The sequence below is a fragment of the Panulirus ornatus genome, chromosome 18, assembly GCF_036320965.1.
Source record: "Panulirus ornatus isolate Po-2019 chromosome 18, ASM3632096v1, whole genome shotgun sequence".
Lineage (NCBI taxonomy): Eukaryota > Metazoa > Arthropoda > Malacostraca > Decapoda > Palinuridae > Panulirus > Panulirus ornatus.
The window spans coordinates 30,559,725-30,574,542 of record NC_092241.1 but is presented as its reverse complement, the minus strand read 5'-3'; the positions used below and the strand labels follow the sequence as shown (position 1 = coordinate 30,574,542).

Here is a 14,818-nt window from a genome sequence, read left to right as displayed (position 1 = left end):
GAATAAAACGACCTTACACTACATGTTGTTCTTAAACATTTCATGTATATATATAAGCAACTTTCTTTGTTGGTGTTTGAAACCGGAAAGAGTGTAAGATGCAATATTGTTTTAAGTTATCAACATAAAAGAATTAATCCTACTGATGTACTCTGGACAGTTCATAAATCATCTAATGTTACTGAACGACTCTTCAAGAATTATTATCATGATATTTACATTGATAGAAATTGATCACAATTTTTTTCGAGGCGCATTTTCAGTCACAACATTAAGAACACCGTTTTTGAATTCATTCATGAGTGAAACTGTAACTGATATAATAAACTGTGAAGAGTATCACTTTATAGCGAATGTAAACTGACCAACATGTGTCCTCATCTGGCAGTATCTAGAGAACAGGCCAGTGGCTAGAAAAGGACGTATCTAAACTTGGCAGTGATGATGGCATCACGAAGATCCATAGAAAACGCAAAGAAAATGGTAACTTCCTAACTGCCGTATTGTATATCAGTTCACATAACTATCAAACACCATCGTAAATAACATAGCGTCCTGTTGCGTCAGGCCCGCTTTGATATCTTAGGGTCGAGTCAATTTGTAGGATGTAGCATCATGTATAATCGATATACATATTTCATTACAAATATATCAAAATAGAAAAAAAATGCGGTATACAAACGCACATAAAGATTTTCATGACAGCATTATTAGTTTCCAAAGGTTTGATGAAGATCTTATGAATCTATGTCACTTTTGGGAGGTTTTGTAAGTCATGCTGAACAGTATCCAGTGTCTTTATGGCTAACCTGTTCGTACAACTTGCCCCTCAGTACCGAAGTTTCTCTACAAAATTTCACATATTCCATCAAGGAAAGAAAATTGAACACTACTTTACTTGAGCGATGAGATTTCACTGTCATTATGGTCGAATATCTTGAGTATATGACCGAGGAGTTTCGATCGTTATAATGATTCTATCATACACGTGAAATTGCATCAGTCTCAGTTGTCTGGTATCACAGTTAACCGCTACCAATATATCATTTGTTATTTACGTTCCGTTGAGACCTTCACAGCAGATGCCTATATTGAGGTTGGCTGGTAGCTATACAATAGGATATCAGTTACTGCTCTATATAGACAATATCATATTATGGATGAGGTTTTTTGCTGATTTTGTTGACTCCTCCTGTGATAAACAGAAATAATTTACCAGTTGGTTACCTACTAGGTGGTAAATTTATCATACTTATCTTCATATAGTGTATACTCTTGAGACGTAACCATGAAATCCCATTTTACAAACACTGTGATGCGTTTAAACTTCTCCATGACCATGACAACATATGTGCAACTACGTTTCCAGGATGTATGCCACATTTGCTGTTTTAATCTAATGCTTGAGAAACAATTTTCATCACGGTTATGTAAAACTGCCATTTTTTTGTTCATAAATGATAGATGAGTTCACAAGTATACGTAATCAATCCATAATGCAAAATGATTGAAGGGAAACTTCAGTAGAAATCTTTTCCAGATTCTAATGATTTTTTCCTAAAATAACAATATACTAAAAAGGTCTGAAACATTCTCTCACTTACATGAGAGAGTTTTCTGTATTTATGAAATCAATAAATCAGTGCATGTATCTAACAGCAGAATAAGTTATCTTGGACTAATGCAAGAGTCAGGTGTTTATTGTGTTCAAAACCTATCATAGAGCAGCTTAACATTACACTGATCTAGTACACCGAGTGTGGTATCAACGTTTACCACTTATTGCAAAGATGAGTGATAAAACTAGATGGGTGAAGAAGATACGTTGTAAACACCGAGGGATATCAAAAAGACGGATGTTAAAACACGGGTTATGGAACAGTTTATCCCTAATCCCAAAAACCTATGTTCCCATCCCCTATCTTCTCACTATTTTTTGACCCCTGTATCCACTGGCCTCTGAATGAGTATCATGTCATTATACTTATCATGCTGTTCCAATTGTGGTATAACATAGGTACTAAGCATTTCGTGGTAGATGTCTGTATTTACAGTGCCACCAAAAAAGTACGACCCAGTGACTCTTAGGCTGGAATTTCGCACCACACTGTTTAGCCCAGGTGATTCAGCCGCTTCCAAAACAATGTTTGGATTCTCAGTGGCACGACACATATGACTGTGCTGTTCATAGATCAATTTAGTTTGAAGTTTGCAGCACATGGAAAAAAGAAAATGTGCCGAAAAGTTGATCAATTATATTCGTTTTGATTTTCAAACATTTCTTATGTTTGGAGGCGGTGATACCCAACCTTTTCTTGCAATCATTGCACACGTATGGTCGATATGCAATGTACTCATATTGATGTAAAATTCTTCTCCATGAAGTTCCTGGAATGTTCACTTTCTAACCCAATCGCTGACGTTGGTTTTGATCGCTTTGTACAACTGACATAAGTTTTGTTTAACTCCAGGATTTACAATATCAGCATATTTTTGCATGCATCTTGATATGGGTTAGTCGAAATTATCTCCAAATTAATCATTTTTCTTATGTCCTTTCCCATTCTTCGATGATTCGTTAAATGATTTTTGTCTGTTGGTTATCTTTTTCAAAACAATTGTTCTCCCTTCTTTGGTTAGTATGTGCATGGCACTGCAATAAAAAAAAAATCGGAAAAATCATAATAATGAATTTCACACAGTGTGTGTTAAAGCATACGGGATGTAGCACAAATCTTTGCTTTCTGAAATCACTCTTCTTTTCGCTAATGTTGCACAATACATGTATAAAAACATTTGACAGATTGTGGCACAAGTCTTCCGTCCTTTCTCTTTTTCTGTTTCTTTCTGTTCCCTAACGTGTGTATATCTTCTTCTTTGGCCTTTCCATTGTCGTGGTCATTAATGGAGCGAATTTCTACCCTTCTAGCAACAGTTGTGTACCTCAAGGTATCTGAACTATCGTCTGCTCTCTTTCTTTTGGGCATCAATGATCACTCTCCATCTTCGGTCCCTGTTCACTCCTGGGTTGCTAATTTCAGACAAACTCACATACCTTCTCTCCTTCATCTGATACTCTTTCTCTTAATCGTAATGATCGTATGCCCTCTCTCAAATCGAACCAGTGCAACATTTCAAGGAGAAGCGGTAACCTCATTAAAATATAACTGTGATGAAATGCAATTATTTTTTTTCCTAAGAGGTCACTCGTTTCTCTTTGCTCAATTCTAAAACAACACAATTCGACCATGTCGTAATATAAAAGCAACGGACATGATCATATCCTCCACTGTATCCTGCCACATAATCAACATCACCAGGTATGCCTCCCAGGAGGAGGGAATGTGGTACAGGTGCTGTAACCACATTAGTAGTAAACAATGGTTTCCTATCTCAAGTTTTTTTCTTTCGCTAAATATGGAGGACTGGTCATGTATCTAGGAAGGTCCTTCCTGTCCCTCTCTCTCTCTCTGTTAACGAGATGGTAATCAAAAGTCTTTAGTCTCATTCATTGTCCTGGCATCTCCACTCCTCAACCATCCCTTCCTCTCCGCTGCATTCTTCTCTCTCTCTCTCCCTCTCTCCCTCTCTCTTTCTCTCTCCCTCCCTCTCTCTCTCTCTCTCTCTCTCCGTTTTAGTGATCAACACTGCGTGGTTTAAACAACTTTGTTTTATCTAGTCGTATATATATATATATATATATATATATATATATATATATATATATATATATATATATATATATATACCATGAATGCAGCTTGTCTTGAATACGCGAGTTATTCTTTCTCTATCATCCTTTTACTTCTTTTCATCCTCCGGGGATAGAATTTGGACATCTGAGGCAGCGAAGGTCCAACCTAGCACCTGTCAGGCATTGCCTTCATTCATACCATTACTTCATCAAGCATCAGCCACATAACTATTTGTATAACAGCTTAGGGACAAAATATATGTAATGCCAACTTGTTATTCCCTTCACTGGCGGTATAGATCCCTACAGCTCTGCGTTGTCTATACTAAATTGCTGTGAATAATCATGACAGGTCACAGCGTTTTTAGTCACAACATTAACGGCATAATAATGATAATGATAATGATAATGATAATATCAATAATAATGTTAATATAATGATAATGATAATCTATTTACAGACACTTCCTTCATGGAAGGAGTACTTCTGCTACAAAAACAATAAAGATAAATAAGAATAATGACAACAATAATAACAACAGTTATCATTACTATTAATATCATTATCATTCACATCAATACTATAATGATTCTCGATGTAAAGTTCTTACTCAGGGTTCGCCAAGCATCTTTCATGGAGATGTGACGCCAACGGGGCGCCTCCACGGCTTGCAAACAACGTCTGTTCCAACGCCAAAAATGGCAGCTCTTCCGTGTCGTATTATAAACGTCTGATCAAGCCTGAGTTGCTTCACTTTGTTTTGTAACAGTCAGTAACTTTAGTGGCTCCAGTTACCATCTTTTTTTTCTGATTTTGACGAAAACTCAATCATAAGCAAGCTATGTCAGTCTTGGATGGAGTTACAATTAACCTTCGAAAAATTGAAATGACTCGTCATAGAAAAATGGATAAGAACCACAGTTCTGTGTCACTCAGAGGATCTTTCCACTGTGCACACCTCCACAGTAATTCAGGGAATCGAACTTTCATCCAAAGATTATCATAAGCGATATATGGCCGAACCAAATAAAAAGAATGAAAAAGTAATATGATCAGATGAGACAGTTGACACATAGATGCCTTCCTAAATTTGGATTACGACTCTTTTTTTTCAGAGTAGCATGTTCTTTGTTCTTGGAGTGCAGGTGGGAGATAAAATCAGCGTTCATATATAAGTACCAAGAGACATCTCAATATACAGTGATAATCATATCACAGAATATGCCATTATTTTGGCAGATGATATAGATGGATTTCGAGAAACAAAAAACCAAAGTGATGTTCCCTTCGACATGTAAGAGAACTTAACCGGCCAAGACTGAAGGGTGACCTAAACGACCATGAATGTGAAGGCATGCATGCAATCCCTCCGTCAGATGAGAGGTGCAGCTATGCGCTCTTGGGGGAAGCAAAGATGGAGAAGCTTTGTTATGGACTCGGAGAAGGGTGACAAGCCGTGACGATGACCTGTGACCCAGCTAAGTATATAGGTTGCTCTAATTACCAGTGATGATACCCTGTAGGGACGTGGATACCCTGTAGGGACTTGGAGTAGACACACTAACAAAAAACAAAATACCCATAGACAAGGGACAGACGGTAGCACGTTTCGTAGAATTCATGTTTTTCATTAGGATGGCAACATTGTTGAAGCCAATCACACCACAGACGCAGTTATTACTTTTCTATAATGATATACCACTAACATAAGCTTGGTTTGCCTTCGCAGTTGTGCTACGGAGAATTTTAATTCAGATTCGAAGCCAGAGAAAATATTTGTACATTTCTCATGCATGCCTGGACTAGAGAAGCGTTTAAAAGAAAGTATCATTTGTTTTGAAAGTCATCCCTGAAAACCCCTCTTATGACTGGTTATTAAACACCCTTCGTAAACAGCTGGTCCATCAAGGTGGAGCCCTTGAGCGAGAGATACAACTAAGGCAATTGGGTGATTAATCTTAATTCACAGACAGGTTTCCGCCAGGCAGGAAGACAGCGCATGATAAACTGGCCCCCAGGGAAGGCTGCTGTTAAGGATGGGGCAAATTATTTGTTTAAAGATTCATGAGTTGCTCATTAGAGATTTGCGTTACGTCTTCAAGTTCTCGCACATCCAGCTTTACTTTTCAACACGTGACTTTACGTAAAGTTAGGACTACAGTCTGACTCTGTGTATAGATTTCAATAACATTATATTATGCTGGGACAATATGTATATACATCACTTCATGTTAGACGTCCACCACCACCACCACCAGTATTTAACACCGACTTCAAAGCGTAAAAATAGAGAGTTTCAAGAGAAACAAAGAATAACTTTCAAGGTTTAGCTTTTGTTAAAAATCCACGCAAGTTCTCTACGCCGAGACAATTCTCAGACTTTTATTGCAATAGAAAAGCGTCTTCTTGAGATAGGAAGACTAGATCTCTCTCAGCTGCTTCTTTTATCGGATCAGTTTGAGCGTTCTAGTCCCTAATCCCTTCTCTCCTACGGCTTCCACGTTATTATCCACGGGAAGGTTAGTTTTTCCAAGTTCGAAATCAAACCCTTACCTTTAATACCCCAGGAACTTGGTTTTACTTTCATCTCTTACGAATCTGAAGAGAATCTGAACTCACCTTTCCCAAGGAGAACACTCGTGTGTTGTCAGGGTTAACAAGAGCAAGCGAATATCTGAACCTCTCCATCACAAGATACTTTGTCATATGAAATTAAGTTAGAATGATATCAAGCGTCTACCTATGCTGAAGATTTACACGATTTTCATATACTGAAGAACAAAGAGGTTAGAGATTTAGAAATTTTAGAAGCAAGGTGTACAACGAAATGGAGTTACTGTAGAATGTACAGATTACGACAGAAGACGATCAATGAAGATTAATCCATTTAGCTAGTTACTGAAGGATTTATACCTATATAAAGAAATTATACGAGCCATTACAACGCTCAAATCATAATGAATTATTTTTAGAGTCAGTTTCTTTACGTAAAAAGGTGCTTGAAGGCTCTTATATAGCCTACAACTTGTGTCCATAAAGAAATTGCAAACTGACAAAGACAATTGGTCTCCATAACTTATCTAAAAGATTGTATTCCTTTGTCCTAAGTGCAATGAACGCCTACAACCTATCGAATAAAGTACGAAAAAACAATGTAGTATGATTGAATGCAAAATAAGACCAACGAAGAAGCTCATTTCATTCTGATACGAGTGTGATGAATAATGGCGAGATCTCAGGCCACCCTTATGTATGGTGTGGTTATGTAACGGACGTTAACAAAGGCAGGTGCCAAGAAGCTGCACCACAGCGATCATGATCGTTGTTTACAGTAGAAGTTTGCGTTCTTCTTACCGTTTAAAAGGGAGATTGCGGCTCTTTCATATGACACGTACGTGGCCAAAATACGATGAAAGGAAAGGAGTGGTGCTCATGGTTACTACGGGAACATCTATGCACAAGGACTCACCTTATATGCAAGTATCCCTGCGATATTTCCTGCATTTGGTTTGAGATCCAGGAGGAGACGGAGGGTAGGAGTAAAGAGGGCTCTAGGATAACAGGGCCTGAAAAGTCAGGTGGGTGAGAGGCATGCGTTGAAGAAAAAGAACGGGACTGATGTGCTATATGGGTTGCGACGTGCACACCTCGAACGCTTAAAGTTCCCACACTGCACGAATATTACGTTACAATTACGCTTCTTGTGTTTTTCTGGATATAGATATAACTTTTTTTTTCTCGACCAAAGATTAAATACAACAATTTGGAATAGTGCAAAAACGTCTCAAACACTTAAAACATCGTGATGGAAATGATCGAAACCTAAGGTTTGCGCTCACGTCACACACACACAGATAAGCGAGCGAAAGAATATAACATATGTGTGCGATGGTAAACAGAGCGATCAGACAACATTAAGGGGAGAGTACTGACTTACCTGAGCCACTGATGACAGGCAACGGTGGTGTCTCGGTAGCTCCTCCTGTGGAGAGGAAAGTTATATCAGTTGAAGTGGAAGAAACATCTTTTTTTTTCTTTGGGGGAGGGAGGGAGAGACAGACAATGCACAGACTCCAAAGAATGTTGAGAGAGAGAGAGAGAGAGAGAGAGAGAGAGAGAGAGAGAGAGAGAGAGAGAGAGAGAGAGAGAGAGAGAGAGAGAGAGAGAGGAGTTATATTAGTTGAAGTGGAGGAAATTATTTTTTTTTTGTAGGGGGGAGAGAAGACAATGGACAGACTCCAAAGAATGTTGAGAGAGAGAGAGAGAGAGAGAGAGAGAGAGAGAGAGAGAGAGAGAGAGAGAGAGAGAGAGAGAGAGAGAGAGAGAGAGAGAATCAGTCAGTAAATTCAAATACAAGGATCAAGTCCCACTGCCCATCGTTCATCTTGCCGTACATGTAGGGTCTGCGGGGACGCTTATATGACAGAGATCCTACGTAATCTTTCCACCTGCATCGATGAGCATATTTTGGGCAGTTCCTAAAGAACTAAGATGAAGATGATAAACTCAAACTCCCTAGTCAGGCAGCATTGGGGTTTCGATTACAGCTAAATAATGGATGTTAGCGGACGCGGCCTTTCTCCGTCTGTACCAGGCACTGCCTTAGCAATCAAGTATGGAAAAAGGAGATTAGAGATTGAATGCGATTGTATAAAGGTGTCTCAGTTTCTTGAAAACGTTGCAGAAAAGTTGTATGAACATTTCACAGCAACCAAAAATGGTTTTGGAATGGTTTCAGCTTAAGGTCATTTTACAAATTCGTAGTAACCATTCTCAAAGATTCTATGATTTTGTTCTCGCAAAGGAATCTCACAATGACGCCACTGGCGTTTCCGCAGCTATTGTGGGAGTCACGAAAATTTCGGTCCTGCAACGTTCTTAAAGATTTGCTACAACCGAGTCACAGTCCGTCGACGTAGCTACAATGTAATGGTTTAACTTGGTATCCAGTGGGATGCTCAAATACATGTGAAATTTCTCCTGCAAAGACAAGAGTCTGAAGAGGATCCTCTCCTGCAGCTGACCCGGCACCACTCGGCCCTTAAGGTCGCCATACCCCAGGATGCGAGGGCTGATCACCGACTTGGAGTTCTATGTACCTTCACCTTATCAACTAAAGACGCCTCTTTCGCCATTACAGAGTCATATGCAAACGCGCGCAAGAGAGTTGCACATGGTCTCCTACTGGGAATCTCAATGAGGTATGAGAGGAGGCCGCCCTAGTGCTTTACTGGTGCGTCCTCAAGTTGTGAGATCGAGATAAGTTTCATATCACTACGGTGCAGGGTTTCACAAGGTCTTCAGCAACGATAAGTGTTTGAAGTTGGTATGAGGAGTGTTAGAAAGATTTGTCCTATGGGAAAACGGGGGTTACGCTGTAAGTAGTAGTACGACTGTTCTGCTGGAAAGTAAAACCTGATCTTGGGTCTGATTCTATCTTTATAAACACGGCTCCTTTCAGAAGGAGCAAAACAACTTTATAAGACAACAAATAGGCCAAAGAAGAGAGCTTTTACTTTAACTAAATAGCTATATAGATGTAACGAAATCAATAGTGGAAAGTTTAAGAACAATAAAGGTTTTCAGCTTAGGCTTACCTTCATCAACCAACTCACTGCTTTGAGCTACTGGTGTCATCTATCTCTGTCCACCTCTGCTACTAGACGTATTACTTCGCTTTTCACATTTCAGTCAATCACGTTCTTTCACCATTTCCATTGTACCTATACCAATTAGTTATCTGCCCTTGACCAATCAAATGCCTGTATACCTACGTTTCTGTGATGTCAGGGTACAGGAAAACTGCTAAATAAAAGTTTAACTGCTGCACTAGTGGTTACCCGACTGCAGTTCATAAGTGTAAATTAACAGTGATTTGCGTCTGACTTGATGTGTTGCATTTCTACTGCGCCGTAATTTTACTACAATTACTCTCAATATTGCTGAAGTCTTATACTGGCATATATGAATACATCATGAGACTTACATTGTGATACTTCGGTTAACTCATGATATCATATTACTGGAACAACACATTTGTATCCTGTTAGCATAATGAGCGAGAGGAACATTATATCTTATTAATGGATAAACTAATTCTGATGTGACACCATTCTAACACACGAATTTAAAGTAAGAAGTTTAACCTGTAACCAAACGTAAGCTCCATTATCTTTGCTTCAAATAAGTGTTTAGTTATTTTAGTTTTACTGATATATTGCAAGTACGTGGCTATGAAATACAAAATTAAATATTTTGAGGAGAGAACAACCAGAGGACATATCATGAAATTAAGCAAAAGACTTGTTAGAACAGAAGTAAAGAAACTATGCTTAGAGTAAAGAGTGGTGGAAAAATGAGATTCTCTGAACAAGGACATGGTAAATGCGGACAGCATATATACTTCTAATAATTGAGAGGTAGTTGAAAATGTTCAAGTGATGGGGCCCCACGAGCGTAAAACTGCCTTGCCGTACAGGAAAAATAGGTAATTACACACACACACACACACCAGCAAAACATAGGCTTTCCCTTAATCTTCAGCACACGAAAGCCGGGAACTGCGTGGGATATGAAATATCTAACGACCTATGTATACATGATAAATCTTGAGTATAATGTGTTTCTTGCAAACGAATAAGAAATATGTGGTTCAGGTGGCCAGCGTGGTGTTACGTCAGGTGCAGAAATTCAGATGTAAGGAAAATGATACGACTGAGGACTGACAGAATAGAAAATGGAGGACTCCCTTGGAGATTATGTTGAGATGATTTTTAATGGTGGTTGTGTTATGTGTTCTGAGACGCTGAGGGGCGAATGGAAAAATGCATAAGCACAGTTGAATCTGCATATCTGCAGTGGTTGAAATGAAGGAGCCAACATCAGCTGGCTAGTGTACACGGCTCACAATGTACCTCAACAATATCTTGTGCTTTTCAAGTCGTTCACTTTAATAATCTATTTTTTTCATGCATGATACGAGGGGCAGAGGGAACACAGACTCCAATTCCTCCAGTGGCTTTACAACATAATGAAGCCAAAGGTGCTTCCCATTTTTTTACTACTTGTAATGATACAAACCTTTTTTTACCTTCCACTTTTCGTCGTTTTCTTTGACCACACTAAATCCCTTTTTCCCTCATATTTCTACTCAACTGGAGAATATACTATCTCGAGTTTTCTTTTCTTTGTTTATCTTTACATATACTCACCATAAACATGACTCCTGTTTACCTTAGATTTAATGTTCGCACTTCACACCTTGGACATGAGGCACTGCTGTCGTAAAGAAGGCATCGGAATAGTTGTACTGATACTTTCACTTATCTTTGTTGTCATTTGTTTCAAGTAACTGCAGTGACGTATATCTGGTCCTATTCTTTATCCCTGAAACGTTAGTATGTCAGCATCAACAGCACCATGAAATTTTTGGCCCTAGTCCAAAACCTCCTCTGCCCCGGACCAGAGTACGCGGCCCCACTACACACCACCACAATTAAGATGCAGATCAACATCTTCCCTTTGATCCAACACTGTGTCAGCATCCAGTAGGGCCAGCACCGGTGGAGAAGTTTTCCACTTCGTTCAGTTTTTTTTTTCTCTCTCTGGTCATTAAAGCTGCTAACTGTACTACAATTTCATAAAAATCCATTATAATCTACTTCCATATTTTCTACCATATATATATATATATATATATATATATATATATATATATATATATATATATATATATATATATATATATATATATATATATTTTTTTTTTTTTTTTTATACTTTGTCGCTGTCTCCCGCGTTTGCGAGGTAGCGCAAGGAAACAGACGAAAGAAATGGCCCAACCCCCCCCATACACATGTATATACATACATCCACACACGCAAATATACATACCTACACAGCTTTCCATGGTTTACCCCAGACGCTTCACATGCCTTGATTCAATCCACTGACAGCACGTCAACCCCGGTATACCACATCGCTCCAATTCACTCTATTCCTTGCCCTCCTTTCACCCTCCTGCATGTTCAGGCCCCGATCACACAAAATCTTTTTCACTCCATCTTTCCACCTCCAATTTGGTCTCCCTCTTCTCCTCGTTCCCTCCACCTCCGACACATATATCCTCTTGGTCAATCTTTCCTCACTCATTCTCTCCATGTGCCCAAACCACTTCAAAACACCCTCTTCTGCTCTCTCAACCACGCTCTTTTTATTTCCACACATCTCTCTTACCCTTACGTTACTCACTCGATCAAACCACCTCACACCACACATTGTCCTCAAACATCTCATTTCCAGCACATCCATCCTCCTGCGCACAACTCTATCCATAGCCCACGCCTCGCAACCATACAACATTGTTGGAACCACTATTCCTTCAAACATACCCATTTTTGCTTTCCGAGATAATGTTCTTGACTTCCACACATTCTTCAAGGCCCCCAGAATTTTCGCCCCCTCCCCCACCCTATGATCCACTTCCGCTTCCATGGTTCCATCCGCTGCCAGATCCACTCCCAGATATCTAAAACACTTCACTTCCTCCAGTTTTTCTCCATTCAAACTCACCTCCCAATTGACTTGACCCTCCACCCTACTGTACCTAATAACCTTGCTCTTATTCACATTTACTCTTAACTTTCTTCTTCCACACACTTTACCAAACTCAGTCACCAGCTTCTGCAGTTTCTCACATGAATCAGCCACCAGCGCTGTATCATCAGCGAACAACAACTGACTCACTTCCCAAGCTCTCTCATCCCCAACAGACTTCATACTTGCCCCTCTTTCCAAAACTCTTGCATTTACCTCCCTAACAACCCCATCCATAAACAAATTAAACAACCATGGAGACATCACACACCCCTGCCGCAAACCTACATTCACTGAGAACCAATCACTTTCCTCTCTTCCTACACGTACACATGCCTTACATCCTCGATAAAAACTTTTCACTGCTTCTAACAACTTTCCTCCCACACCATATATTCTTAATACCTTCCACAGAGCATCTCTATCAACTCTATCATATGCCTTCTCCAGATCCATAAATGCTACATACAAATACATTTGCTTTTCTAAGTATTTCTCACATACATTCTTCAAAGCAAACACCTGATCCACACATCCTCTACCACTTCTGAAACCACACTGCTCTTCCCCAATCTGATGCTCTGTACATGCCTTCACCCTCTCAATCAATACCCTCCCATATAATTTACCAGGAATACTCAACAAACTTATACCTCTGTAATTTGAGCACTCACTCTTATCCCCTTTGCCTTTGTACAATGGCACTATGCACGCATTCCGCCAATCCTCAGGCACCTCACCATGAGTCATACATACATTAAATAACCTTACCAACCAGTCAACAATACAGTCACCCCCTTTTTTAATAAATTCCACTGCAATACCATCCAAACCTGCTGCCTTGCCGGCTTTCATCTTCCGCAAAGCTTTCACTACCTCTTCTCTGTTTACCAAATCATTTTCCCTAACCCTCTCACTTTGCACACCACCTCGACCAAAACACCCTATATCTGCCACTCTATCATCAAACACATTCAGCAAACCTTCAAAATACTCACTCCATCTCCTTCTCACATCACCACTACTTGTTATCACCTCCCCATTTGCGCCCTTCACTGAAGTTCCCATTTGCTCCCTTGTCTTACGCACTTTATTTACCTCCTTCCAGAACATCTTTTTATTCTCCCTAAAATTTACTGATAGTCTCTCACCCCAACTCTCATTTGCCCTTTTTTTCACCTCTTGCACCTTTCTCTTGACCTCCTGTCTCTTTCTTTTATACATCTCCCACTCAATTGCATTTTTTCCCTGCAAAAATCGTCCAAATGCCTCTCTCTTCTCTTTCACTAATACTCTTACTTCTTCATCCCACCACTCACTACCCTTTCTAATCAACCCACCTCCCACTCTTCTCATGCCACAAGCATCTTTTGCACAATCCATCACTGATTCCCTAAATACATCCCATTCCTCCCCCACTCCCCTTGCTTCCATTGTTCTCACCTTTTTCCATTCTGTACTCAGTCTCTCCTGGTACTTCCTCACACAGGTCTCCTTCTCAAGCTCACTTACTCTCACCACCCTCTTCACCCCAACATTCACTCTTCTTTTCTGAAAACCCATACAGATCTTCACCTTAGCCTCCACAAGATAATGATCAGACATTCCTCCAGTTGCACCTCTCAGCACATTAACATCCAAAAGTCTCTCTTTCGCACGCCTGTCAATTAACACGTAATCCAATAACGCTCTCTGGCCATCTCTCCTACTTACATAAGTATACTTATGTATATCTCGCTTTTTAAACCAGGTATTCCCAATCATCAGTCCTTTTTCAGCACATAAATCTACAAGCTCTTCACCATTTCCATTTACAACACTGAACACCCCATGTATACCAATTATTCCCTCAACTGCCACATTACTCACCTTTGCATTCAAATCACCCATCACTATAACCCGGTCTCGTGCATCAAAACCACTAACACACTCATTCAGCTGCTCCCAAAACACTTGCCTCTCTTGATCTTTCTTCTCATGCCCAGGTGCATATATATATATATATATATATATATATATATATATATATATTCTTTTTCTTTCTTTCAAACTATTCGCCATTTCCCGCGTTAGCGAGGTAGCGTTAAGAACAGAGAACTGGGCCTTTGAGGGAATATCCTCACCTGGCCCCCTTCTCTGTTCCTTCTTTTGGAAAATTAAAAAAAAAGAATAATGAGAGGGGAGGATTTCCAGCCCCCCGCTCCCTCCCCTTTTAGTCGCCTTCTACGACACGCAGGGAATACGTGGGAAGTATTCTTTCTCCCCTATCCCCAGGGATATATATATATATATATATATATATATATATATATATATATATATATATATATATATATATATATATATATATAATGTGGTAATAATGGCAAATTTTGCGTCAAGGAAACTGATCACTTTCCTGATATCATGACAGTGACTTCTTATGTTTTACGAAAACGATCACGTTCATCTCCGTTTATCAGGGCATTCATTACCCACTGATATCTTCGTTCAGAAAAATATATATATACCACTAATGGAAAAACACT

The 14,818-nt window shown here is 39.4% G+C and overlaps 1 protein-coding gene across 3 annotated transcripts in view; it reads right to left on the bottom strand.

The window, feature by feature from the left end:
* The window catches only part of LOC139754901 (uncharacterized), a 416,477-nt gene that overhangs the window by 247,131 nt on the left and 154,528 nt on the right, over positions 1 to 14,818 (bottom strand). For all 3 annotated transcript variants that reach the window (XM_071672727.1, XM_071672729.1, XM_071672728.1), the window contains exon 2: positions 7,633 to 7,677. In XM_071672727.1, the coding sequence (XP_071528828.1) occupies positions 7,633 to 7,677 (45 nt within the window). The remainder of the gene's footprint in view (positions 1 to 7,632; positions 7,678 to 14,818) is intronic.